The sequence below is a fragment of the Microcaecilia unicolor genome, chromosome 3 (assembly GCF_901765095.1).
Source record: "Microcaecilia unicolor chromosome 3, aMicUni1.1, whole genome shotgun sequence".
NCBI lineage: Eukaryota > Metazoa > Chordata > Amphibia > Gymnophiona > Siphonopidae > Microcaecilia > Microcaecilia unicolor.
In genome coordinates, this window is record NC_044033.1 from 477,651,337 (window position 1) to 477,677,513 (window position 26,177).

A 26,177-nucleotide genomic window follows, 5' to 3' on the forward strand; every position below is an offset into this window, starting at 1 on the left:
CTATATATCTTTACATCACATTGGGTTTTTATTGACCACAACAGCCCAGTGGGTTCAGTGTAGTTCACAAAAAAAAAAAAAAAGTAACAGGCGAACCCTGTGAACTAACAGATATAGCAAACAACAATTCCTAAACAAAACTTCTAAAAAAAACAAATCCATATCACATTAAAACATTCTTTAAAAGATAGGTTTTTAAGACTTTCCTAAAAAGAGTAAAATGTTGGAACTTGATAAGATTGATAAGCTTTGTTAAAAAAATAGTCTTATATTTTAGACCCTGAAGACTCGGAAAATGTAATTGAAAGTTATCATGTAAACCTCTAGGCCTACTGGACGACTGTACTCAGTTAGATAAATAGGCTGGAGCAGAACCATGAACCATGAAGGATCTTAAATACTAATATGCAAACCTTAAAGAAAACTCATGCCTTCACTTCTAGTACTCGCTTGAAGAATGTGACTAAGGGAAGCTCTGATACTTTGACAGAGGGCTCCTTGGATTTAACTAAGAGGTCCTTCTACTAAGCTGTGGTAAGCACTAACATGTGGTTACCGCAGCTAAAAATGCATTACTGTGAGGTGCGCTCAAGCCTCCCGTGGTAGTTTTGGGATCAGCGCTCATTACCTTGGGGGTGGAGAGTGGATATGTTCTGTACTAATTGATTAATGTAGCTACATTGCTGCACACTAACTGATTTGCATGTGGTTAGCATATGAGCTCTTACCATCTACAAAATAGATGGCGGTAGGGTCTCATGCGCTAATGGGCACACGCTAATAGGAAAATCAGCGTGTGGCTATTAATACTGAAAATAGAAAAAATGACCTTAGCGTGTAGGAATGACCCTCATAAGGATGCACTAAGGTCACTCTTTTTTACCACAATAGGGTTAAAGGGCCCTTTATTTTTTGTAATCCTCCACTGATAAAACCTGATTGAGACGTGCTGTATTGGTCACATTTTCCAAGGAGAGTGATAAAATGATAGTAGTAAAATTGTTCTTTAAGTATAAATATGTACTGTTTTGTGAGCCAAAAATACAGCTTTTCCTCGATGTGGCTAGGATGACCCAATTGAGGAGAAAATTAGGACCACACAAGTGAGGAGAATTTTTTTTCTAAATTTGAAAAATAAGGGTTTGGCAGAGGGTTGAACATTTTACTGAATATTTCCCTGTAAATGTTTGATTTCTTTGAATGGCTATCAATATGTCTTTTTTTTTTCAGCCCCACTCAGATGGAAAATGTATTGTTGTCTTAGAGATGATAACAGGAGGGCTGTTTATAAGGATCTGACAAATTTAAACCACTATATATGTGTATATGTTATATAAATTATTTCCTTTTCACTATTCTTAGATCCTTTCCCTTTCCTTCACGTGAGATAGAGTATTTATAATTTTAGCAGTTGACCTTAGTTTAGAGTCTTCACTATTAATTATGTTCAATATAACACTATTCTTTGTTCGTTCTTTTTAAAATGTGATATTTCAGAAAATAATCATAAGAAGTCATGTCAATGGCAATTCCTTCTGATTCACCACAAGCTCAAGAAACCCCCCTCTGAATCTTACAACAGACCCTATCCCTTTAACAGACTCTGAACTACCCTTTATTCTCCTGACTCCCCCCCCCCCCCAACCCAGGATTCACCAGGGACTTCTCTGTAGTTTAGTGTGATTGGATGAGAGTGATCCCTCTTTGACTCCACCCCATTTTGCTCCAAATGTCAAAATGATGCCAATGACTCCTAGTAGCCTCATGGTGCTATTTTATTTTTAATTTGGATTTACTATTGCTACAAGTCATCCTTTCATGTAAGGAGTGCTCTTATATGAAAGGATGAACCCTGGCAGTAGTACTTTCAAGACTAGCACTAGGAGTCTTTGATGCCATTTTAACATTTTCAACCTTCCCCACCGACGACCTCATTAGCCACGCAACTAGCAAGACAACCCCCCCCCCCCACACACACACACACAACCAAGAATTCTCAGCTGATCTGAACATGAACTGAACTTGAACCTGACACTACCACTAGCAAAGAAAATGTGGGGTACAAATGCAACAAATAAATAAATAAACATTTGGATCTAGAGAGGACAGGAGCAGAAAGGGACCACTCCCATCCCATCCCATTAAATGACCAGGAAACCCCTGACAAGTCCTTTTGGAGGGGGGGTGAGAGATGTATGTTTGTGCTTGGTGGGGATGGGGTTTGCTTGTGCTTTGGGGTCATAAGCAGTGGAACTTCAGCTGCCACTGCTTCATCTTTGACAACCGGGTCAGCTCTGGAGCAATTGTGTTACATGCACCAGCAGGTAGCTTGGGTGTGCTTGCGTTATCTTCAGGTGCATGTACCATGGTTGTCCATGTGGTAAGTATCTGCTATGTGCGGTAAATGCAGAAAGATGATGGGCATGCCCTCTACATATACCAAATGGTCTTTGAACTTTACCGTACCTTAACTTTTACAGTTGTTAAGGTAAGCAGAAAAACACTGCACTTTAGTAAAATGGCCTCTACAATTAAAGCTGAATACTTTTGGAGACTGGGAGTAAGCGCTGATAACCTGTAATCCCTAAATCTGTCATAGCATAGTTTTGAAATTTAATTTTAAAAGAACTTATAATCACTATTTTTTATCTTTAGTATAACATACGTAGAGATCAATACAGAAGTTGTGATAACATCTCTGCCAGATCATCTGATAGTGATGTCAGCGATGTGTCAGCCATTTCCCGTACCAGCAGTGCCTCACGTCTCAGCAGCACAAGCTTTATGTCAGAGCAATCCGAGCACCCCAGGAGCAGAATCAGGTATGTCAGCCCTGGGATGTTTCAAATGTGTCAAGTCAGCTTGCATGTGGTTAAAAATGGAAATTTGATTCCACTTGCTGTGTAAGGGATGCCCTAGAAGTAGTGTTTGACAAGGGATTCTTTGATGCCAATGTTAATAATTTTCAATTAGTGTGATTTGTGCTCTACTATCTCTGAAATATATATACGGCATCATCAATTTAAGTAGCACTGGGCAAGAAACTGTACACAAATATAATGTTCCTGTCATAAGGAGCACATAGTCTAAGAGTGTGTCTGGAAAGTACTTTACAACAAAGCAAGGTCATTATCATCCCATGTATAAGTTCCATTCAGGAGAGAGTGCCACTGGCAGGGGAAGCCAACACAAAGGGACTTCACTTGGATAACTGACCCATGAGTCCCTTTTGCCTTTTGCTAATTACCAAAACAAACTCTGATAAGTAATAACACATATATGATAAAGAGGAACTTGTCAAAGAGCTTATGTGAATGAATGTTAATCTGTTTGTGAGCCCTTGAGCCCAGACCAAGGCCTAGGAAGGATCTTGGCCAAGGCCTAGGGTAGTCCAAACAGGCACTATGCACAACCTCAGCCACCAAGCCCCGCACACACAGGACAAACAACTAGCACCACCGGAAAAAGGGAGATAGAGCACTCAGACTGGACTCACGGCAGAACGGGAACCCACTTGTACAGAGTCCAAGCATGCAGGCCGAACAGGAACTGAGTCATACACTGGAAAGGGAGAAAGAACAATGAGGGGTCCCCCAAGGGACTGGAGCACAAGCAACGCACACAGTGCTAGCTAGAGACACAAGTGAAGGGGTGACAGACAGAAGCTGCTATAGGAATACACAAGGCCGTGCCACACGGCAGACAAGGATAAGGAAAGCCAATACCCTAGGCTGTACTGTACAGCACTCAAAGGTAAGGGAAAGCCACCTATAAGAATACACAAGGCTGTGCCACACAGCGCACAAGAGTAAAGGGAATCCACACACAAGAATGCACAAGGCTGCCCCCATAATACACAAGGGCAAAGGGAAGCTGCTTATAGGAATACACAAGGCTGTGCCACACAACACACAAGGGTAAAGGGAAGCTTAACAGAGAAAGTTGCCTTAACATACACAAATCAGTTAAGGAGTAATGCTCACCATAAGCAGGAGACAGACTCAGCAAACAAAAGGAAAAACAAGCTAAAGGGAAAGGCTGCTTCTGAGATACCAAACTGCAGGAAGCAGGGATTACACAGTAGACAAAGGTAAGGCAAACAAAGAAAAACTTAAACAGGAGCAATACAAGGACAGGGAGGCTGCCAACAGAGGCAGGACAACAGCAGGCAAATACTAAGCCCAGCACCTAAAGGGTTACACAGAGGAAAGGGAAACTAAAACAAACAGACTGAAACCATATAATGAACATGCTTACCACAGAGGACACTACACTAGTGAACCAGGGAACAGACTCAGGTGCAGGGGAGTGAAACAATCAAGCTCATGCTGGGAACACCCAGCAAACACAGACCTACAAGCTACAAGGAGAGTAGGCAAACTCCAACAAACACACAGTGTGCCACAGCACAGACTGAGAGGGATGCAGGCTTCAGCTGACAGGAATCAAACGCTAAAGCAAAGGTTGTAGGGAGAGGTAAGGTTAAATAGATCTTAAGTGGCTTCTGATGTCTGCAGCTACAGAGTCAGCTCAATCCCTGACAGGACAATGAGAAGCAAGTTCCAGCCATTCCCCTGCCTGTTTAGTAGAGCGGGTTCCAGCCATTCCCCTGCCTGTTTAGCAGAATCAGAACAATGAATACGTAACTGATTACATTTTCAGATTAGAAAAGCATACATCTATCTACTTAAATGCTGAAAGAAAAACCATAAAAAATTATATTCAGAACCAGTTATACAGTCAGCACCCAAGTAATGAGTTCACAAAAAAAATGTTCACAAGTATCTGGATAAAATTTGGCCTATAAATTGAAATATGGTAAACATTTATCCAGATATCTTCAAAGGGGTGTTATGGGGTGGGGACAGAAGTAGGCAGTGTGAGGGAATGAGTGGTATAGTGGCAGGTGTCCCTAAGAACACTCCCTAACAGTGATGCAGTTTAGCGCCTGGATTCGATGTCCTCCTCATCGGTACCGGGAGGTTCCGGTGACATGCTTCATGTGAAGGCAAAGAAGCATCGGCACTGGTCACCTTTCCGACGTGGTACCGAGAGCTCTGGGTCGCCGAGGGAGTCGGCACTCACTAGGTATCGACGCCGGGAAGACCGCTCACCCTCCATTCAGGAGGTGTCGATGCACTCTACCCTGGACAGCCCGGTACCGCCTCCGCGCCCCGAACAGATTCTGAGTTTGTCGCCTGTACCGGACTCCCAGCCTTCCTCGACAGCCGTTCTAAGCGAGAGCCTCTGGGCCAGCCTTCCAGGGATCCTGGAGGAGCTATTGCGGCCTTATCCGGTACCGGGGGTGCTTGCGCTGCCGGCGCCATCGAGTGAGCAGACAGCTGGCCCCTTGCCCATTGTGAGGTCTCCAATGCCGGTACCGCCCAAGCAGACTCCCCGACGACGTCGATGGAGGGAGCTTCATCGCCACCAATGCGGGAGTCTACTTCTCGATGTTCCCACCATGGCCATGTGTCTACGGAGTCGAGGCGGGCATGGCTTCGGACAGAAGTTCATGAACTGGTGTCCGATACCGATGGTGAGGCCTCGTGGGAGGCAGAGGAAGACGTCAGATATTTCTCAGATGAGGAGTCTGACGGTCTTCCTTCTGATCCCACTCCCTCCCCTGAAAGACAGCTTTCTCCTCCTGAGAGTCTATCTTTCGTGGTCTTTGTCCGGGAAATGTCCGGCAATTCCCTTCCCTGTGGTTATGGAGGATGAGCCAAGAGCTGAAATGTTTGAGCTTTTGGACTATCCTTCGCCACCTAAGGAATCGTTCACAGTACCCATGCATCATGTCTTCAAAAAGACACTTCTGGAGAACTGGGCGAAGCCGCTAACTAATCCCCACATTCCCAAGAAGATCGAGTCCCAGTATCGGATCCATGGGGACCCTGAGTTGATGCGGACTCAGTTGCCTCACGGCTCTGGGGTTGTAAATCTGGCCCTTAAGAAGGTCAAGAGTTCTAGAGAGTATGCTTCGGCACCCCCGGGCAGAGACTCTAAAACCTTGAATTCTTTTGGGAGGAAGGCCTACCATTCCTCAATGCTCGTGGCCAAAATCCAATCTTACCAGCTCTACACAAGCATTCATATGCGGAACAATGTGCGGCAGTTGGCGGACTCGGTGGATAAGCTCCCTTCTGAGCAAGCCAAGCCTTTCAGCAGGTGGTCAGGCAGCTGAAGGCGTGTCGTAAATTCCTGGCCAGGGGTGTTTATGACACTTTTGATGTCGCATCCAGGGCTGCTGCTCAAGGTGTGGTGATGCGCAGACTCTCATGGCTGCGTGCCTCCGACCTAGAAAATAGGATTCAGCAGCGGATTGCAAATTCTCCTTGTCGGGGGGATAACACTTTTGGTGAAAAAGTCGAACAGGTGGTAGAGCAGCTCCACCAGCGGGACACCGCATTCGACAAATTCTCCCGCCGGGCGCCTTCAGCATCTACCTCAACTGGTAGACGTTTTTATGGTGGACGAAGGACTGTTACCTATTCTTCTAATCGGCGTAGGTACAATCCTCCTTCTCGCAAGCCTGCTGCCCAGGCCAAACCCCAGCGCACTCGTTCTCGTCAACAGCGTGCGACTCAGCAGGCCCCTGCGGCTCCCCAGCAAGGGACGAGCTTTTGACTGGCTCCTGCAGAGCATAGCCGAAATAAAAGTGTCTGTGCCGGACGATCTGCCGGTCAGGGGGGAGGTTAAAATTTTTTCACCAAAGGTGGCCTCTCATAACCTCCGACCAGTGGGTTCTTCAAATAGTCTGGCTAGGATGCTCCCTCAATTTGGTGTCAAAGCCTCCAAATTGCCCACCGGGAGTTCAATCCTTCAGCTTCCAGCACAAGCAGGTACTTGCAGAGGAACTCTCCGCCCTTCTCAGCGCCAATGCGGTCGAGCCCGTGCCACCGGGGCAAGAAGGGCTGGGATTCTATTCCAGGTACTTCCTTGTGGAAAAGAAAACAGGGGGATGCGTCCCATCCTAGACCTAAGGGCCCTGAACAAATATCTGGTCTGAGAAAGGTTCAGGATGCTTTCCCTGGGCACCCTTCTTACCATGATTCAGGAAAACGATTGGCTATGCTCTCTGGACTTAAAGGATGCTTACACTCATATCCCGATACTGCCAGCCCACAGACAGTATCTTCGATTCCGTCTGGGAACACGGCACTTTCAGTATTGTGTGCTACCCTTTGGTCTCGTCTCTGCACCCAGGGTGTTCACAAAGTGTCTGGCGGTGGTAGAGGCGTCTCTACGCAGACTGGGAGTGCATGTGTTCCCTTACCGCGACGCATAGGAGCCAACTTTTCAAAATTATTGGGGGTGCTAAGCTTAATTGAAATAACCCCTCCCTGGACACATACAAGGAATTTTCTCAATATTGGGGGTGCTCAAGCACCCACAGCACCCACAGAGTCAGCTCCTATGCCTCGACGATTGGCTGGTGAAGAACACCTCCGAGGCAGGAGCTCTACAGTCCATGCAGATGACTATTCGACTCCTGGAGCTTCTAGGGTTTGTGATAAATTATCCAAAGTCCCACCTTCTTCCTGTTCAAAAACTCGAATTCATAGGGGCTCTGCTGGATTCTCAGACAGCTCGTGCCTACCTCCCGGAAGCGAGGGCCGACAATCTTCTGTCCCTCGTTTCTCGGGTACGAGTGTCTCAGCAGATCACAGCTCGGCAGATGTTGAGATTGCTCGGCCACATGGCTTCCACAGTGCATGTGACTCCCATGGCCCGCCTACACATGAGATCAGCTCAATGGACCCTAGCGTCTCAGTGGTACCAAGTTGCTGGGGACCTAGAGGACGTAGTCCTGCTATCCATGAGTTTTCTTCAGTCCCTCCATTGGTGGACAATTCGGTCCAGTTTGACTCTGGGACGTCCTTTCTAAATTCCTCAGCCTCAAAAGGTGCTGACGACAGATGCGTCTCTCCGGGGATGGGGAGCTCATGTCGATGGACTCACACCCAAGGGAGTTGGTCCCTTCAGGAGAAAGGTTTACAGATCAACCTCCTGGAGTTACGAGCGGTCTGGAACGCTCTAAAGGCCTTCAGAGATCTGCTGTCCCATCAAATTATTCAAATTCAGACAGACAATCAGGTTGCCATGTACTACATCAACAAGCAGGGGGGCACCGGATCTCGGCCCCTGTGTCAGGAGGCCATCAGAATGTGGCTTTGGGCTCGCCAGTATGGCATGTTTCTTCAAGCCGCGTATCTGGCAGGCGTAAACAACAGTCTGGCCGACAGATTGAGCAGGATAATGCAACCTCACGAGTGGTCGCTCAATTCCAGAGTGGTACGTGAGATCTTCCAAGTATGGGGCACCCCCTTGGTGGATCTCTTTGCCACTCAACTCAATCACAAGGTCCCTCAATTCTGTTCCAGACTTCAGGCCCACGGCAGGCTAGCGTCAGATGCCTTCCTCCTGCATTGAGGGGAGGGCCTCCTGTATGCCTATCCTCCCATACCTTTGGTGGGGAAGACTTTGCTGAAACTCAAGCAGGATTGAGGCACCATGATCCTGATCGCTCCCTTTTGGCCGCGTCAGATATGGTTCCCTCTTCTTCTGGAATTGTCTTCTGAAGAACCGTGGAGATTGGAGTGTTTTCCACCCTCATTACTCAGAACAAGAGGGCGCTTCTGCATCCCAACCTCCGGTCCCTGGCTCTCACGGCCTGGATGTTGAGAGCATAGATTTTGCCTCCTTGGGTCTTTCAGAGGGTGTCTCCAGAGTCTTTCTTGCTTCCAGGAAAGATTCCACTAAGAAGAATTACTTCTTTCTATGGCTGAGGCTTGCCGTCTGGTGTGACAGCAAGGCCCTAGATCCTCGTTCTTGTCCTACACAGACCCTGCTTGAATACCTTCGGCACTTGTCCGAGTCTGGTCTTAAGACCAACTCTGTAAGAGTTCATCTTAGTGCGATTAGTGCATACCATTACCGTGTGGAAGGTAAGCCGATCTCGGGACAGCCTTTAGTTGTTTGTTTCATGAGAGGTTTGCTTTTGTCAAAGCCCCCCGTCAAACCTCCTACAGTGTCATGGGATCTCAATGTCATTCTCACCCAGCTGATGAAACCACCTTTTGAGCCACTGAATTCCTGCCATCTGAAGTACTTGACCTGGAAGGTCATTTTCTTGGTGGCTGTTACTTCAGCTCGTAGGGTCAGTGAGCTTCAAGCCCTGGTAGCTCATGCTCCTTATACCAAATTTCATCATAATAGAGTAGTCCTCCGCACTCACCCTAAGTTTTGCCAAAGGTGGTGTCGGAGTTCTATCTGAACCAGTCAATTGTCTTGCCAACATTCTTTCCCCGTCCGCATACCCGCCCTGCTGAATGTCAACTGCACACTTTGGACTGCAAGAGAGCATTGGCCTTCTATCTGGAGCGGACACAGCCCCATAGACAGTCCGCCCAAATGTTTGTTTATTTTGATCCCAACAGGAGGGGAGTGGCTGTCAGGAAACGCACCATATCTAATTGGCTAGCAGATTGCATCTCCTTCACATATGCCCAGGCTGGGCTGACTCTTGAGGGTCATGTCACGGCTCATAATGTTCGAGCCATGGCTGCGTCAGTGGCCCACTTGAAGTCAGCCACTATTGAAGAGATTTGCAAGGCTGCGACATGGTCATCTGTCCACACATTCACATCGCATTACTGCCTTCAGCAGGATACCCGACGTGACAGTCGGTTCGGGCAGTCGGTACTACAGAATCTGTTTGGGGTTTAGAATCCAACTCCACCCCGCTAGGCCCATATTTATTCTGTTCCAGGCTGCACTCTCAGTTAGTTGGTTAAGTTAGGTCAATCTCAGTTATGTCCTCGCCGTTGCGAGGCCCAATTGACCATGTTTGTTGTTTTGAGTGAGCCTGGGGGCTAGGGATACCCCATCAGTGAGAACAAGCAGCCTGCTTGTCCTCAGAGAAAGTGAAAGCTACATACCTGTAGAAGGTATTCTCGGAGGACAGCAGGCTGATTGTTCTCACCAACCCGCCCGCCTCCCCTTTGGAGTTGTGTCCTCCCTTGTCTTTGCTATTAACTGGACTGACAAACACGAGCGAGTTCGGGCGGGAAGACGGCCGCGCATGCGCGATGTGCGTGCGCACGTGGGGGCTAGCAAACATCTTTGCTAGTGAAGATCTCCGATTAAAGGGGCTGCCGCGGACGTCACCCATCAGTGAGAACAATCAGCCTGCTGTCCTTGAAGAATACCTTCTATAGGTATGTAGCTTTCGCTATATATAATATGTAAAGTAAATTATATAATATATAAAATAAAGAACACAGTAACCAAACAGAGGGAGGTTATATATAAAAATGTGGTTATATAAAATTTTTGTAATGAAATATATATTATATTATGGTGAATTTGTTAAAGGAAGCTACCATGTTGAAAGAAGGAAAAACCGTTGTTCAGAAAATGAAAAAAATGTTTTACTATTATACAACACGCAAAAGATAAGGAGTTATGGAGGAAGCATGACTAAAAATGCACATGCAAACATAGTCACATTCCTAGCAGGAAAAGCAAGGTCTCAGCTCAAAACATCTTTAATGTTCACTTTCTTTAGCACTTCCTTTCTGCAAAAGTTTCACCTTTAGAAACAAAACAACTTCTTTTCCTCTTTTGACTGGCCAAAAGTTGCAGCCATGCTGAAAAAGCAAGGTCTCAATTTAAAATTTCTTCATTGGTTGCTTCGGAGTCCCTGGCCCAAAAATTGCTGCCATGCTGTAAAGCAAGGTCTCAGCTTAAAATGTCTTCAGCGGAAGAGAAGCCATGTGCTTCTTAATGGTAATGAGGGGCGCAAGAAGGATTATTGGATGCAAAGCATGGTTCCCTTGCAGAGAAGCATGATCTCAGATCAAACATGGCTTCCTTACAACATGTGAAGCCACGTGCTTCATAACGGCAATGTGCTATCTGCACAATCAATTAATGGGTTCTCTTAGACAATGAATACACACTCTATGTTAGTAGAGGAAAAGCCTCGAGAGGCTCCCAGACCTTTATACTGTCTTACGGGAGCAGGACTCACTCATCATCGGCAAAAACCTCTAGGGAATAACTAAGCTGCTCACTAGGCATAGATTTAGTTAAAGTAGAAGAACTTAGCTTAGTTTTAACTGGTCTCCGTGTTCTTCCCAAGGCCCCGACTGTGATCGACGATGGCCAGTGTTTCGCTTCTGCTTCAGGACCACAGGCCAGCAGGGATCTATAACAGGAACACAGGAGTATTAATCACAGTTCTTCTCTGTCCTTTATTTACATCCTTTCCGCGCATCAGAAGTGTGCTTTCACCCATTCAGTAAAGCCGACGGAAGCATAGGAGACACCTCCTTGAGGTGCAATGAAGTGAGAAACTCGCCTGGCTTGACCAAGGCTATAACAGAATAAAGAATCTCCATGCAGAAGTGCAGCACTCTGAAAGATTTGTTCACCACTCTGAGATCCAAAACCGGGCGAAAAGAGTCTTCTTTCTTTGGGATGACAAAATAGATGGAATATCGACCTGTGCCCCTCTCTGCCAGAGGAACAGACTGAATGGTCCCCAGTCGCCTTAAGGAGGCTTAGGTAGTTAGCACTTCTTGACTCTTTGCAGAGCTGCTGCAAGGGGGACATCATGAAAAGATCTGTAAGTGGCTTTGAAAATTCTAGCTTGTAGCCTTGGAGAATGATATCGCAGACCCATTGGTCTGCAATAATGGTGATCCACTCTTTGTGAAAGCAGGAAAGACACCCACCTATGTCTACATGCAAGGAGTGAACCTTGACCCATTCATTGTGAGGGCTGTGAAGAGGGAGAGGTTGTTGAGGAAGCGGAAGAGGACAATTGCTGAATCCACGATAAAGAAGCCCTAGCTACAAAAGAAGAAGACAATTCTGCCTGAGAGTTTAACACAGCTAGTTGAAAGGCAAGCTTCAAGGAAGCCTCAAGCTTGCGGTCATGCATATCCTTTAATGTAGTGCCGCCTTCAACAGGGATAGTGGTTTGTTTAGTAACCACTGTAAAAAGGGCATCCTGCAAACTGCTGTAAATCAGATGGAAGAAGGGGATATAATTTGGACAGTGCAAACCACATGTAGGTTAGAATCAGGAGTCTCCCGCTGAGCTGCAATAAGCTCCTGCATAGCCTCATGAATATGGAAAGATACAGGAGGTCTCTTAGTACCTGACATAATAGATAGATCAGGATCAGAGAAGCAGGGGAATAAATGTTTAAAGCCTCCATAGATTTTGTAATCAACAGAGGCAACTCCACTTTCAAAAACAGTCTAGCTACAGTAGGATCATCACCCCTGTCTGCCTTTGAAATGTACAAGTCAGGGCCATCAGCAGAACTAGGACAGTCAGAATACATAGATAAAACCTCCACTGAGTCCCGAGGAGGAATATTCTCCAAATCCTGTGAAATGGAAAGTTTTTGTTTCTTAGGAAGCTGCTGTTCAAAAGCTACATGAGGTGAAGAAGGAGAGGCAACTTGAGCTGGCTTTAATAAAAAGGCCTGATGTAATAAAGGAACAAATTCAGGTGAAAAAGCAGGACAGAGGCTTCTACCCCCGCAAAACCAACATCCTGGGACATGGTAGCGAATGAGGAACCCGCTGACAAAGTGACTGTCAAAGCCTCGTGGAGCGCAGGAGCCATTGGCACTGAGCCCGCCAAAATCACCATCAGAGCGGGGCTGGATTTAACTCTCGGAGATGGAGTACTGACAGCCAAAGTAGGCAAAAGCGACATGTCCACAGACTTAAAGCAAAGCGTGCAGCAACCGGTAGCCAAGAGCTTACCCCTGCAGTGCACACAGTGCTCAGACATAGAGTATAATAAATATACTTACAGAAAACAGCCAGTCTCATGACCTCCAAGGCAATGAAGCCCCACAATTTTCTCACAGCACAAGCACTCTCAAAAAGAGCTGCAGTGGCTGCTTTTTTTTTTTTTTTTAGATGGAGGCAGGAGAAAAACAGAAGGGAAGACTGAGATAATGAGGTAGACAGTGGCAATGGAGAAGCAGGGATGGACCTAGACAGCGGTGTGCTGGAGCCATCTCGCACCGGCTCACGTGAGCCGGTGGTTCACTTTTGTCCAAGCTGGTTGTTGCTTTAATCAGCTGGGGCAGGAGCGATCCTCATATGCTCCTGCCCATGCAGTTTCCACCCTCTGTACTGAAAATGACTTCCGTAAGTTTCAGCGACAATCTCACGAGATTGCTGCGGGAATTCACGGCAGCCATTTACAGTAGTACAGACTATGGAGGAAAGTGGAGACTGCATGGGCAGGATCATATGAGGATCGCTCCTGCCCCAGTTGACCATTGGACCACCAGGGCTGTGTATGGTAGGAGTTGGAGGGCTGTGTAAGGTGGGAGCAGGAGGGAGTTGAGAAACATGCTGCACAAAGGATGAGAGGGTTAGAAGGTGACAAGTTGCTTGGATGAGATGGAAAGAAAAGAGGACAAGCTGCTTGGATGAGAGGGAGAGAAGGGGACAAGCTGCATGGATGAGAGGGAGGGAAGGGGACAAGCTACCTTGATGAGAGGTAGAGAGAAGAGGACAAGCTGTGTGATGAGAGGGAGAGAGAAGAGGACAAGCTGCGTGGATGAGAGGGAGGGAAGGGGACAAACTGCATGGATAAAAGGGGAAAAAGAGGACAAGCTGCATGAATGAGAGGGAAAGAAGGGGACAAGCTGCATTTGGATGAGAGGGAGAGAACTTAAAGGAGAAGAGAGGGAGACATGCCATATATGGAGGGAAGGGACAAGGGAGAAATGCAGCATATAGAAGGGGATGGAGATGGGGACATGCTGCTCATGGATGAGAGGGAAAGGAAAGGGGGATATGCTGCTCATGGTTATTTGCTTTTTTTTATATACAGTGGGGGAAATAAGTATTTGATCCCTTGCTGATTTTGTAAGTTTGCCCACTGACAAAGACATGAGCAGCCCATAATTGAAGGGTAGGTTATTGGTAACAGTGAGAGATAGCACATCACAAATTAAATCCGGAAAATCACATTGTGGAAAGTATATGAATTTATTTGCATTCTGCAGAGGGAAATAAGTATTTGATCCCCCACCAACCAGTAAGAGATCTGGCCCCTACAGACCAGGTAGATGCTCCAAATCAACTCGTTACCTGCATGACAGACAGCTGTCGGCAATGGTCACCTGTATGAAAGACACCTGTCCACAGACTCAGTGAATCAGTCAGACTCTAACCTCTACAAAATGGCCAAGAGCAAGGAGCTGTCTAAGGATGTCAGGGACAAGATCATACACCTGCACAAGGCTGGAATGGGCTACAAAACCATCAGTAAGACGCTGGGCGAGAAGGAGACAACTGTTGGTGCCATAGTAAGAAAATGGAAGAAGTACAAAATGACTGTCAATCGACAAAGATCTGGGGCTCCACGCAAAATCTCACCTCGTGGGGTATCCTTGATCATGAGGAAGGTTAGAAATCAGCCTACAACTACAAGGGGGGAACTTGTCAATGATCTCAAGGCAGCTGGGACCACTGTCACCACGAAAACCATTGGTAACACATTACGACATAACGGATTGCAATCCTGCAGTGCCCGCAAGGTCCCCCTGCTCCGGAAGGCACATGTGACGGCCCGTCTGAAGTTTGCCAGTGAACACCTGGATGATGCCGAGAGTGATTGGGAGAAGGTGCTGTGGTCAGATGAGACAAAAATTGAGCTCTTTGGCATGAACTCAACTCGCCGTGTTTGGAGGAAGAGAAATGCTGCCTATGACCCAAAGAACACCGTCCCCACTGTCAAGCATGGAGGTGGAAATGTTATGTTTTGGGGGTGTTTCTCTGCTAAGGGCACAGGACTACTTCACCGCATCAATGGGAGAATGGATGGGGCCATGTACCGTACAATTCTGAGTGACAACCTCCTTCCCTCTGCCAGGGCCTTAAAAATGGGTCGTGGCTGGGTCTTCCAGCACGACAATGACCCAAAACATACAGCCAAGGCAACAAAGGAGTGGCTCAGGAAGAAGCACATTAGGGTCATGGAGTGGCCTAGCCAGTCACCAGACCTTAATCCCATTGAAAATTTATGGAGGGAGCTGAAGCTGCGAGTTGCCAAGCGACAGCCCAGAACTCTTAATGATTTAGAGATGATCTGCAAAGAGGAGTGGACCAAAATTCCTCCTGACATGTGTGCAAACCTCATCATCAACTACAGAAGACGTCTGACCGCTGTGCTTGCCAACAAGGGTTTTGCCATCAAGTATTAGGTCTTGTTTGCCAGAGGGATCAAATACTTATTTCCCTCTGCAGAATGCAAATAAATTCATATATTTTCCACAATGTGATTTTCCGGATTTAATTTGTGATGTGCTATCTCTCACTGTTACCAATAACCTACCCTTCAATTATGGGCTGCTCATGTCTTTGTCAGTGGGCAAACTTACAAAATCAGCAAGGGATCAAATACTTATTTCCCCCACTGTATATATATTGCTCATGGATATTTACTTTTTTGAAAATGTATATCTGTTCTAATTTTGTATTTAGCAGAGTATGGAAGAAAATACATTTCTGTAACTTTTACCAATATTTTCACAGCATATAGAATCTGGCTTTCTTGTGTAGTCTCTAATTTTTGTCTGCATGTTTCTTGTGGCTTCTATTTTGTCTCTTTTGTATCAGTTGAGGGTCTGTCCATGTTCTGTACATGCGAATGAGGTGAAGGATTCTGCTGGCATGTAGTGTCTATGTAGGAATGTTCAGCTTATTCCAGTTTCCCAATAATGGGTAGATTGGTATATAGGGTGAGAAATAGTCTGACAGTAAATCATCTGCCAGATTTAATGTCAGTAAATTTATTGTGTAAAGAATTAGCAGATTGGGATGAATAGCAAAGGCTACAGATACAAGAGTGTGGCAAAAATCAATTGGCCATTTGGAATTTACAGTAAAGAATGTTTTAATATTATTTGTAAATTGGTTGCTGCCTGCATATATCATTTGTACCAATAGAATGTATAATCCAGTTACCTACATATCTACGGGTGGTTTTTTTTTTGAGAGAGAGAGCCTGTTGTTAAAAATTTACCAGCACACCACTGGACCTAGGCACAGGATATTCTCAACCCCAAACTCAACTGAACCTGTAAGCTGGACAGGAGGCCACACAGAAGTCACCACAGCGCACAGGAGCTACTATCTTGCCTCCTGGAGATAGAGAATACTGGCTTGGTTGCTAAGCGCAGGAACGTATGAGGCACAACTCATTAGAGTTCTCTATCTCCACCTGCTGGTGGATGGTCACAACCTGTTTGTCTGGACTGATCCTTGGAACATAATGGAAACTGATGTTAGCAATCAATTACTGTAGCTAATTGGCAGTAATTGGAATTTGTGCATGCATCTTTCTGCATATATTCTGTAACAGTGAGCGCTCAAATCCACTAGTGCACAACTCAAAAAGGGGGAATGCAAGGGGAGGAGCAGGGACATTCCAAAAATGTGTGCATGTTTTTATAGAATAGCGCCATTCCTGTGCCCAAATGCCAAGAGATGGGCACTGGCATTTACACCAGGTTTCAACTGGCATTAATACCATTGCCCAACTTTGGACTTGGGAATGAGCTCTAAATGCTATTCTATAAACAGTGCTGATTTTTTTCTGGAGCCAGTTTTTCAGTTCTGTTTATATGATTTGCCCCACTGTGTTTACTCACATTGAAAAACAAAGTCAGCTGTAACATAATTTATCTTTTTCTATATATATGCGATTGTACACTGAGAATTATGATGTTATTATATTTATATGTTTTTTTACATTTAAATGTATGAAGTTCTTTGCAACAATTTATTTATCCATATTTATTTATATAGGGGTCCTTTTACCAAACTGCAGTAAAACGACCTCTGTGGTAGCATCAGCACATTGGGTTGTCGTATTCCAAGGCCCCCTTTTACCGCAGCCGGAAAATGGATTCTGTTAAAAAAAAAAGGAAATGGCCATATGGAAAGGTAAACACTTGCCGCGCAGCCATTTCCTGGGTGGAGCCCTTACCATCATTTATTTAGAAGGGAGTAACGGCTCCCACACCAACCCAGTATTAACCGGGCAACATGCAGGGCTGCCCGATTAGTGCCTGGTAAGCTCCCAGTGCTAATACTATTAAAAATATTTTTAAGCGCTGGCAGTAGTGCACAGTGGGGGCAGGAACTACTGCCGGGCTCCTTTGGTAGCCCGGCGGTGTTGCGAATTGGTGCATGGGAAACCCGCAGTAGGCTTGCCGTGCCTTTGTAAAAGGCCCCCTTTAATGATATTTTAATTCTAGGACCCTGATGCAGGCACTTGCTGAAATACACTTGTGACAGTTTATCAGTAAAACTAATAACCAGAGTGTGGCGCTAGTGATATCATTATTCCCCTGGCTTTTTGCTGCTATTAAGATGCTGCTCATGTGTACATCAACCTTCAAAGTGTGCATGATCACATTTAGGCGCCATGTTATAGAAAGTGCATAGCTGGAATGCTGGCATTTATGCATGTATGTGCACACATATGCAAGCATATGCTACTATTCTGGTCATTTATGCATGTTCTTGACACTTACTTCTTGTCTCCTACCATACACAATTGCCTCTCTTAGCACACTTCAGTGAAAAAGCCCCTTGGTGTACCTGGTAAACAACCAAAATAATTTTAAGAATTGAGTAAGTACCAACCTTCCCTTACATATTGAACTCTGAAAACTGTCTTAATCATAATACAACCTGTCACGAACTTTGTGTCCTGAAAGTAAATCATATCCAGCCATACTATATGTAAACATAGTAATGCAATAAATGTCAGCAGCCTACCTGCAAGGTGGACAGAGTTGTATCTGTCACTCTATGCAGGTTCCACTTCTTCATGATTTAACACTGGCAAACTTAATCTCTATCCCTCTCTGCCAATTTTGGGGGGCATACCTTAGAAGTATGCCCAGTAGTGGTCCTACTTCCAAACTACTGGAGATGCCTGATCTGTCTTTACCATTTACGGCATCCAGATCCTAGAATTCTGCTAGGCATTGGTCTTTCTTCCAAACCTCTGAAGCTGCTGTCAAAACTCACTGCAGCTATGAGGTGACCTAAGTTTTATTTTAATTGGATTCCACCTATGTTTTATCCCATGCATTCTTGAATTCCGTCACTGTTTTTATCTTTATAACCTCTCCCAGGTGGGCATTTCAGGTATCCTCCACCTTTCTGATAAAAGGGATAGAACTCCTCCTATATGAGGAAAACCTAAAGAGGTTAGGCCTCTTCAGCTTGGGATAGAGAGGGCTGAGGGGGGATATGATTGAGGTGTACAAATCCTGAGTGAAATAGAATGGATAAAAATGAATCTGTTTTTCACTCTTTCAAAAAGTACAAAGACCAGGGGACACTCAATGTAATTATATGGAAATACTTTTTTAAAAATAGGATGAGATTTTTTTTAAATTATATTTTTATTAAAGGTTTTGTCATACAGAGAATACAAAAGTAAACACAAAATCAAACAACCCCCCCCCCCCCCAAAAAAAAAAAAAATCATAAGCATAATCAAAGTCAAAGTTCCATGGCAATACCTGGAGACAAATTGCAGGGTTACACAAGGTCAAGGAGTGCTATGTGGCTCCTGACAAAAAAGGTCTAAACGAGCCCAGGTCCTCAAAACAGACCTAATGTTTCGACGCCTATGGGCCAAAATTGTTTTAGTTAAACTTTGGAACTTATTGCTGGAGGATGTGGTAACAGCGGTTAGCATATCTGGGTTTTTTAAAAAAGGTTTGGATAAGTTCCTGGAGGAATCTAATATAATAATTTGCTATGTGAACGTTCTAAAGTGTCTCACTGGGATCGTAACCACCTGCTGACGTCACTGGCCAGCAGTAGAACCCTGCTTGCCTGACGTCAGCAGGGGATTATGATCCCAATGAGAGACGCACGTTGAAGAATAGCGGGAGCGGACAGAGACGTCCCTACGTGCACGTCGCCTCCCCCCTCCAAAATTGCCAACCCCCCTCTGCTACCCTCCCCTCCCCCCTCTTACTGGAGTCCCGGCGGCAGCAGTGAAGAGCCTCACGAGTCTGCTGCCTTCCCTTCTCTTCGCTCTCAGCTCTGACTCTGGTCCCGCCCTTGCGGAAACAGGAAATGAGGGTGGGACCAGAGTCAGAGCTGAGAGCGAAGAGAAGGGAAGGCAGCAGACTCGCGAGGCTCTTCACTGCTGCCGCCAGGACCCCGGTAAGAGAGGGGTAGGGGAGGGTAGCAGAGGGGGGTTGGCGATTTTGGAGGGGGGCCGACATGCACGTAGGGGGATTGGCGGGGCCAGTGTTGGGGAGGGGAGGGCCACAGGTGGAGGCATCGCAAGGACGTGTCTGTGAGACAGAGAGGAGGGGGGACTGGAAATCGGGGAGGGACAGAGGGAAGGAGAGAGAGGGAGGAAGGGAGGGCCTGGAAATCGGAAGGGAAAAAAGGGGGCCATGGGACTTGGAGCGGACAGAGGGAGAGAGCGAGGGAGGGAGAGAGGGATAACCTTGCTAGCGCCCGTTTCATTTCATACCGAAATGGGCCTTTTTTACTAGTAGTCCATAGTTTGTTATTGAGATATGCATAGGGGAAGCCACTGCTTGCCCCGGGATTGGTAGCATGGAATGTTGCTACTAATTGGGTTTCTGCCAGATACTTGTGACCCGGATTGGCTACTGTTGGAAACAGGCTACTGGGCTAGATGGACCATTGATCTGACCCAATATGGCTATTCTTATGTTCTTATTTTCTTAAGTATTGCTCAGTATTGCTGATAAGTCTACCACCCTGCAATCTCAACTCATGATCTCATGACCTCTAGTTCTACCACTTCCCCATCTCTGAAAAAGATTAGGTTGCATATTAATACCTTTTAAGTATTTAAACATATGTATCTTTTTTTCCCTATCCCTCCATTCCTCTAGGGCAGGGGTTCTCAACCCAGTCCTCATGACACACCTAGCCAATTAGTTTTTCAGGATACCCACAATGAATATGCATGAGATGGATACAATGGAGGCAGTGAATACAAATTGTGAATATCTTGAAAACCAGACTGGGTTGGTGCGTCTCAAGGGCTGGGTTGAGAACCCTTGCTCTAGGACATTCATATTCAAGTCTAAAGGTCTCTTCTTATGCATCTTTTGGCATAAGCCCCATGTAATTGTTTTTGCCTTCCTCTAAACTGTCTCAAGTATTTTTATGTTCTTAGCATTCCGAACATTAGACCATTCTTCTAATCTTTTTATATCACATCTCATTTTGTCTACTTCTTCTGGGTTGTCCACTCTGTGCCTATCTTCATGTGATCTGCAAAAGGCCAAACTTTTCCTTCTAACCCATTGGCACTAACAAATATATTGAATAGAACTGCCCTCAATACCAATCCTTGAGAAACTCCGAACATCACCTTTCTTTTCTATGAATAAATTCCATTCTCCACCACCCTCTGTTGTCAATTAGTTTGTAATCCAGCTCATCAGTTTGGACTGGATGAGAACTCCTGTGCTAGAGGTTAGTCAATCAGTATGATAATTTTATTTTTAGGAAAGTTGAGTTGAAGAATGACGAGATTCTCCTAAGGTCAGAAGAAGCATCATGGGAGAGGTGGGATTTGAATTCTGGCTGCTCTGGTTTGTAACCTACTCATCTAACACTAGGCTTCCACTCCACTTTTTTTTATAGGTGCATAGTGATTGTGCTTTTGAAGAATAGAGACAGTATAGACAATTGGTCTTTTTCTGCTGGCATTTATACTGTTAGGTGTTTAATGAAAAGCTGAATTAAGTAATCAGCAAGTGAACTCGATGTTAATGAACATTGCCAAAGATGGACCACAAGCACTGATGTAGAATTAATTCCATAAATACTTGTCCTTCAGAAAGCATTGCTTGCATAGAGAAGTAGCAGCTAGCACTCATCTTTACAGCTGTCATGCTCTTGGTTTACAAATTCTGGCCATGTTTCCGGATATCATTTTTGTCTTATGAAAGACACTTTATAGAGCTATCACATTATTAAAGTGTTTTCATTTGCAGAACAGTACATGATTTTTTAATTGGTAAAACATAATTTTTTAGAATATTTTACTAAGCTTTCATAGCATGATACTAAAAAAAAATAATAATAATAAAAGCTGACCTCCTAAAATGGTTTTCTAAATTTGTGACCTGTTTTCATAAGAATATAAGAACAGCCATATTGGATCAGACCAACCAATGGTCCATCAAGCCCAGTATCATGCTTCCAACAGTGGCCAGTCCAGGTCACAAGTACCCAAATAGTAGCAACATTCTATGCTACCAATCACAGGGCAAGCAATGGCTTCCCCATGTCTATCTCAATAACAGACTATGGACTTTTCCTCCAGGAACTTATCCAAACCTTTTTTAAATGCAGATACGCTAACCGCTGTTACCACATCCTCCGGACGAGTTCCAGAGCTTAACTATTCTTTGAGTGAAAAAAATATTTCCTCCTATTTGTTTTAAAAGTACTTCATAAGTATGTTAGATTTTACAGTGACTGTGAATTTGTGAATTCAGTAAATTAAACATGCAAAATCAACATGCAGTAACTGTAAAATTATTGTGGCAAACATCAGACACGTTCCCTGAATTTTTCAGTACTGTTCCCACATTAAAAGCTCCCTTTGTACTAAGTACTGAGTTAACAGTTAACGTAGAACAACATAGAAATTCCTATTTAGCAGGAAATAAGTGATCCTGCACTAACTGCACATTAGCGCATGGTAAAGCAGTGCGTTGAGTGCTGCAAACTCTCCACGCCATTGTTTGCCCATGCTCAGCCTAGATAAACACCTTAGCAAAACATACTGTTAATGTGTATCACGCTTAGGACTAGATTCTATATATCACGGCTAAAAAATCAGCGCCAAAAGGAAATATATCTATAGAATAAGCCTAAATTTCCATGCTATTTCTAGAATACACTGAGCACCCAACTGCATGACTAAATTTAGACACAGGCGTTTACGCCAAGTAAAACTTGGTGTAAATGCCATGGTCTAAATTATGCGCATTCAGGGTGTATTCCATAACAATGCACATAGATTTCAGAAATGCCCAAGAGCCTCCCATTCCATATCAATGGCCACGCCCCTTTTCAACTATGCAACCTAGAATTTATGACATCATGTTATAGAATACACTTAGACAATTCTGTGCATAAATTCTATTTAATGCCAATTAGTGTCAATAATTGATGGTTAAGTGGCAATTAGCGCTGACTGGCTTGTTAACTAATTAAGTTGTGCGTGCAAATCCAGCTCATGACTGGATTTACATGCACAGCTTAAGTCACACTATATAGATTCCGATGTTAGTTACCCATTAATACCTTAAAAGGTATTAAAAGCAGAAAATGTACCTTAATGCAGGAGCTTAAAAGTTATGGGGGTCAATGTTCAAAGCAACTTAATTGGACAGCAGAGTCTCCTGCCTGCTTAAATTTGCTTGTGTGGGGCCACCCGCTGATATTCAGTGGCAAGTAAACCATATAGTGCTGCTGACTATCCATAGTAGCTGCCTATGCCGAAAGAGGGCGTTCTGGGGGTGGAGTCAGGACAGAATCGGCATTTAATCAGTTAAGTGCTGATATTCAGCCCTTAACTGGTTAAGTTAGCTGGCCAAATAGGACCAACAGGGCCTCTGAGAGATTGGGCTGGACCCAGGGCAGGGTCACCACTGACGGGGCCCCCACCACCACCTGGACTGCCACAGCCACTCCCCAGACCACGTAGCCAGACTACAAATATTTGGGGGGGGGGGCGGAGCCCAAAGTGGAGGGTACATATTTTGCCAGTGGCATACCAAGGGGAGGCGGTGGGGGCGGTCTGCCCCGGGTGCACGCCGCTGGGGGGTAACGCGCGCCGGTCAGCGTCGTTCGTTTCCATGCTCCCTCTGCCCCAGAACAGGTTACTTCTTGTTCCGGAGCAGAGGGAGCATGGAAACGAATGATGCTGACTGGCGCGCAGCACCCCCCCCAGCGGCATGTACCCGGGGGGTTCTTTCGCCAGGGTGGGGGGTGTCCCTTCGCCGGGGTGGGGTCACGCTGCACGGGGGGGGGGGGGGGGGGCGGGGCGCATCGGCGATCCGCCCCGGGTGTCAGCGCCCTTGGAAACTCCACTGTATTTTGCCCCCACCTCCCTGCCCTCCACTGCAACTCCACATTGCCTCCACATTGCTTGCTCTGTGGCTGCTTTTTCCCTCATGTTGCAGGGCAGGCAATGTGGAAGAGAACAGCGCTGGAGGAATGGTTCTGCTGGCAAGGCTTGGGGACTCCCGCCAGCCAAACCAGAGACCCTGAGGCCCTGTGTCTTCTCCTCCCCAGTCTCTAAGGGGGGTCCGGCGCTGGAGTGTTCTCTTTCCTGCTCCTGTCAGGACGCAATCACCCAGGTCCCATCAGGAGCAGGAGACAGACCCCCGGTGCTAGACCCCCTTTGGAGGCCGGGCCCGGGGAAATCTTACCCCCCCCCCCCTTCTCGGCGGCCCTGGGACCACAATTCTATCTTTTGTCCAGTTTAACTTAACCAGTTAAAGATGAATATTAACACTTAATCAGTTAAGTGCTGTCTGTTCACACATATCTGAATATTCAGTACCGGTGCCTAGGCATGAACTGGTTTTGAATATTTGGGCATGAAGTCAATTGCGGTGAAAAAACTGCTGACCACAGTCAGCTCAATATTTACCCAGGTGCTTATAAATTTAGGCCTAGATTTAAGAACCTAATTTGTAAATGTAGTGCTAAAAATCAGTACTAAGCGTCTAGTTGTTTTTCACAACCCTAAATCTGCCCCTGTTGCCACCCATTTTCTATTCTCCTAAATTTAGGAGTTCAGTGAAGTTTTACCTTTATGCATTCAGCCCTAATAAATGTTCAAAGAAGCCATTGTAGGAGCATAACTATCAAAGAGAAGCATAAACACTTGAATATCAGGCTCTCAATTTACATAACAGCATGTTTGTCTCATGTTAGCTTCCTTCATTTTCGGAAGTGTGTATTTGTAATTTATAGTCTCAGTTGCTAAGGAACTGGCTAAAAGGGTTGCACTAGTGGTTCTTAAATTATGGTGTGTACTCCAAATGGAATAAAGTGAGAAATGATGTTTTCCTAGAGGGTGGCCATCTGTGCCAGACCACTGTCATCCATTCATTTATTTATTTATTTTAACATTTCTAATCTGCCTACAACTAGGCAGAGTACAAAATAAACATTCATAATCATAAAATCACAAACAGAAATTGCCGATCATACCCAGTTCACCACAAAGGTATCAATCCCATGCCTTCACAAACAGGTTTTGAAGCCTTTGACAAACTACTGCTACACAGCCTCAAATAACCCGGTACAGCATTCCAATCTGTAGGCCAGCAATTTAAAATGCAGCTGCTCGCATTACAGCACATCTTGCTGTATTAAATTTGTCATTATCAAGTAACATAGATGTTTCCTAGCGCAAGGCTCTCTGTGGAAGATACCTACAGATGACCTGCTTAAAATACCATGGAATCGATACTGCATACAACAGCACCTGATGAATCAATCATGCAATCTTATAATGCATTTGAGAAGCAATTCGTAACCAATGCAGTGACTGAAGTACCAGTGACACATGTTCAAACCATGACACACCAGTCAATAACCTGTCGGCAGCATTCTGGGCAGTCTGCAGCACGTAAGTGTCTGTGCTTACATTTTAGCCGTGGGACAGCTGTTACGCGTATTATATAAACCGTGCCTAACTTTAGGCGAGGTTTATAGAATACTGTTAAGCACGTTTTTTTTCAGTACTGATTTGTTTGATGCCATATATAAAATCTGGCCCATACCCCCAAAATCTATATAGTGCGCTTAGATGTAGGTGCCAAAATTGGCGTGGATTCTATAACGCCAGTCGTAACTTAGTTGGCTTAACAAGCTAATGAGTGCTGATAACAGCACTTAATAAGCAATAATGAGCACTAATTGGCACTGATTAGGATTTAGACGCACAACTCACCAAGCATATTCTGAACTTCTAACATGCAGAGGCAAAAAGGGGGATGGTTATGGGCAGTGAAATGGGCGTTTCATGGGTGTTCCAAAATATAAGTGCCTAGTTATAGAATATGGCCCAGTGCACCTAAATCTATGTGCAGAGATTTACACCAGGTTTTCGTTGGTGTAAATGAATGCACACAGATATCGGCGCTGAAATATCAACTATGCATATTCTATAATCGGCATCTAGATTATAAACTACGCTTAGTCGGCACTGATTTCAGCGCCAATTTTTTAGACACCATATATAGAATCTCCTCTATAGCACCTAACTTTAGACACAAAGATTTATACAAAGTAAACCCTGGTGTAAATCACTGTGTCTAAATTGTGTGCAGATCCTCTTTATTCTATAACAGTGAGCATAAATTCTAGGAATGCCCCTGATCCACCCCTGACTTCCCATGGCTACGCCCCCTCAGACCCATGAGACTAAAAATGCACATGTAAGTTATAATTAATGCCAATTGGTTCTGATAATTGAATTTTAGTGTCCAATTATTGGTGCTAATTGGTTCATTATTCAATTAAATTGTATGCACAAATTGGGTGTGCGCTAAATTTTAAACACCATTTATAGAATTTGGGGGTAAACACGTATGAAACAGATATTCATTGCCTGATGCCCGGAAAGGAGAATAATGCAACTGGTGAGGTTGATCACAATGAGCCAGATTATATATATGGCACCTAAAAACTCAGCATGGAAAACATTTCCGCCTAAGTGCATTCTATAAGTGGTGCCTAGATTTAGGCGTGGTATATAAAATAGTTGATATCCCAGAGGGGCATAATTGAAAGGCGCTCCAACCGTATTATCGAAATAAGATAGCCGGCTATCTTTCGTTTCAATAATATGGTCGGAGCCGGCCAAATCTCAGCATTTGCGCCAGCTTTAGAGATGGCCGGCATTGGTTTCCGGCGATAATGGAAACTAATGCCAGCGATCTCAAGCCCGGCCAAATGCAAGCCCTTTGGTCATGGGAGGAGCCAGCATTTGTAGTGCACTGGTCCCCCTGACATGCCAGGACACCAACCGGGCACCCTGGGGGGCACTGCAGTAGACTTCAAAATTGCTCCCA

General features: G+C 45.1%; 1 protein-coding gene across 16 annotated transcripts in view; it reads left to right on the top strand.

Moving 5' to 3' along the window:
• Positions 1-26,177, top strand: part of RIMS1 (regulating synaptic membrane exocytosis 1) — an 871,728-nt gene that overhangs the window by 637,475 nt on the left and 208,076 nt on the right. For 14 of the 16 annotated variants that reach the window (XM_030199020.1, XM_030199021.1, XM_030199022.1 and 11 more), the window contains one exon: positions 2,656-2,822. The exons of the other annotated variants lie outside the window; for them this stretch is intronic. In XM_030199020.1, coding sequence (XP_030054880.1) covers positions 2,656-2,822 — 167 coding nt within the window. The remainder of the gene's footprint in view (positions 1-2,655; positions 2,823-26,177) is intronic. 16 annotated transcript variants of the gene reach the window in all.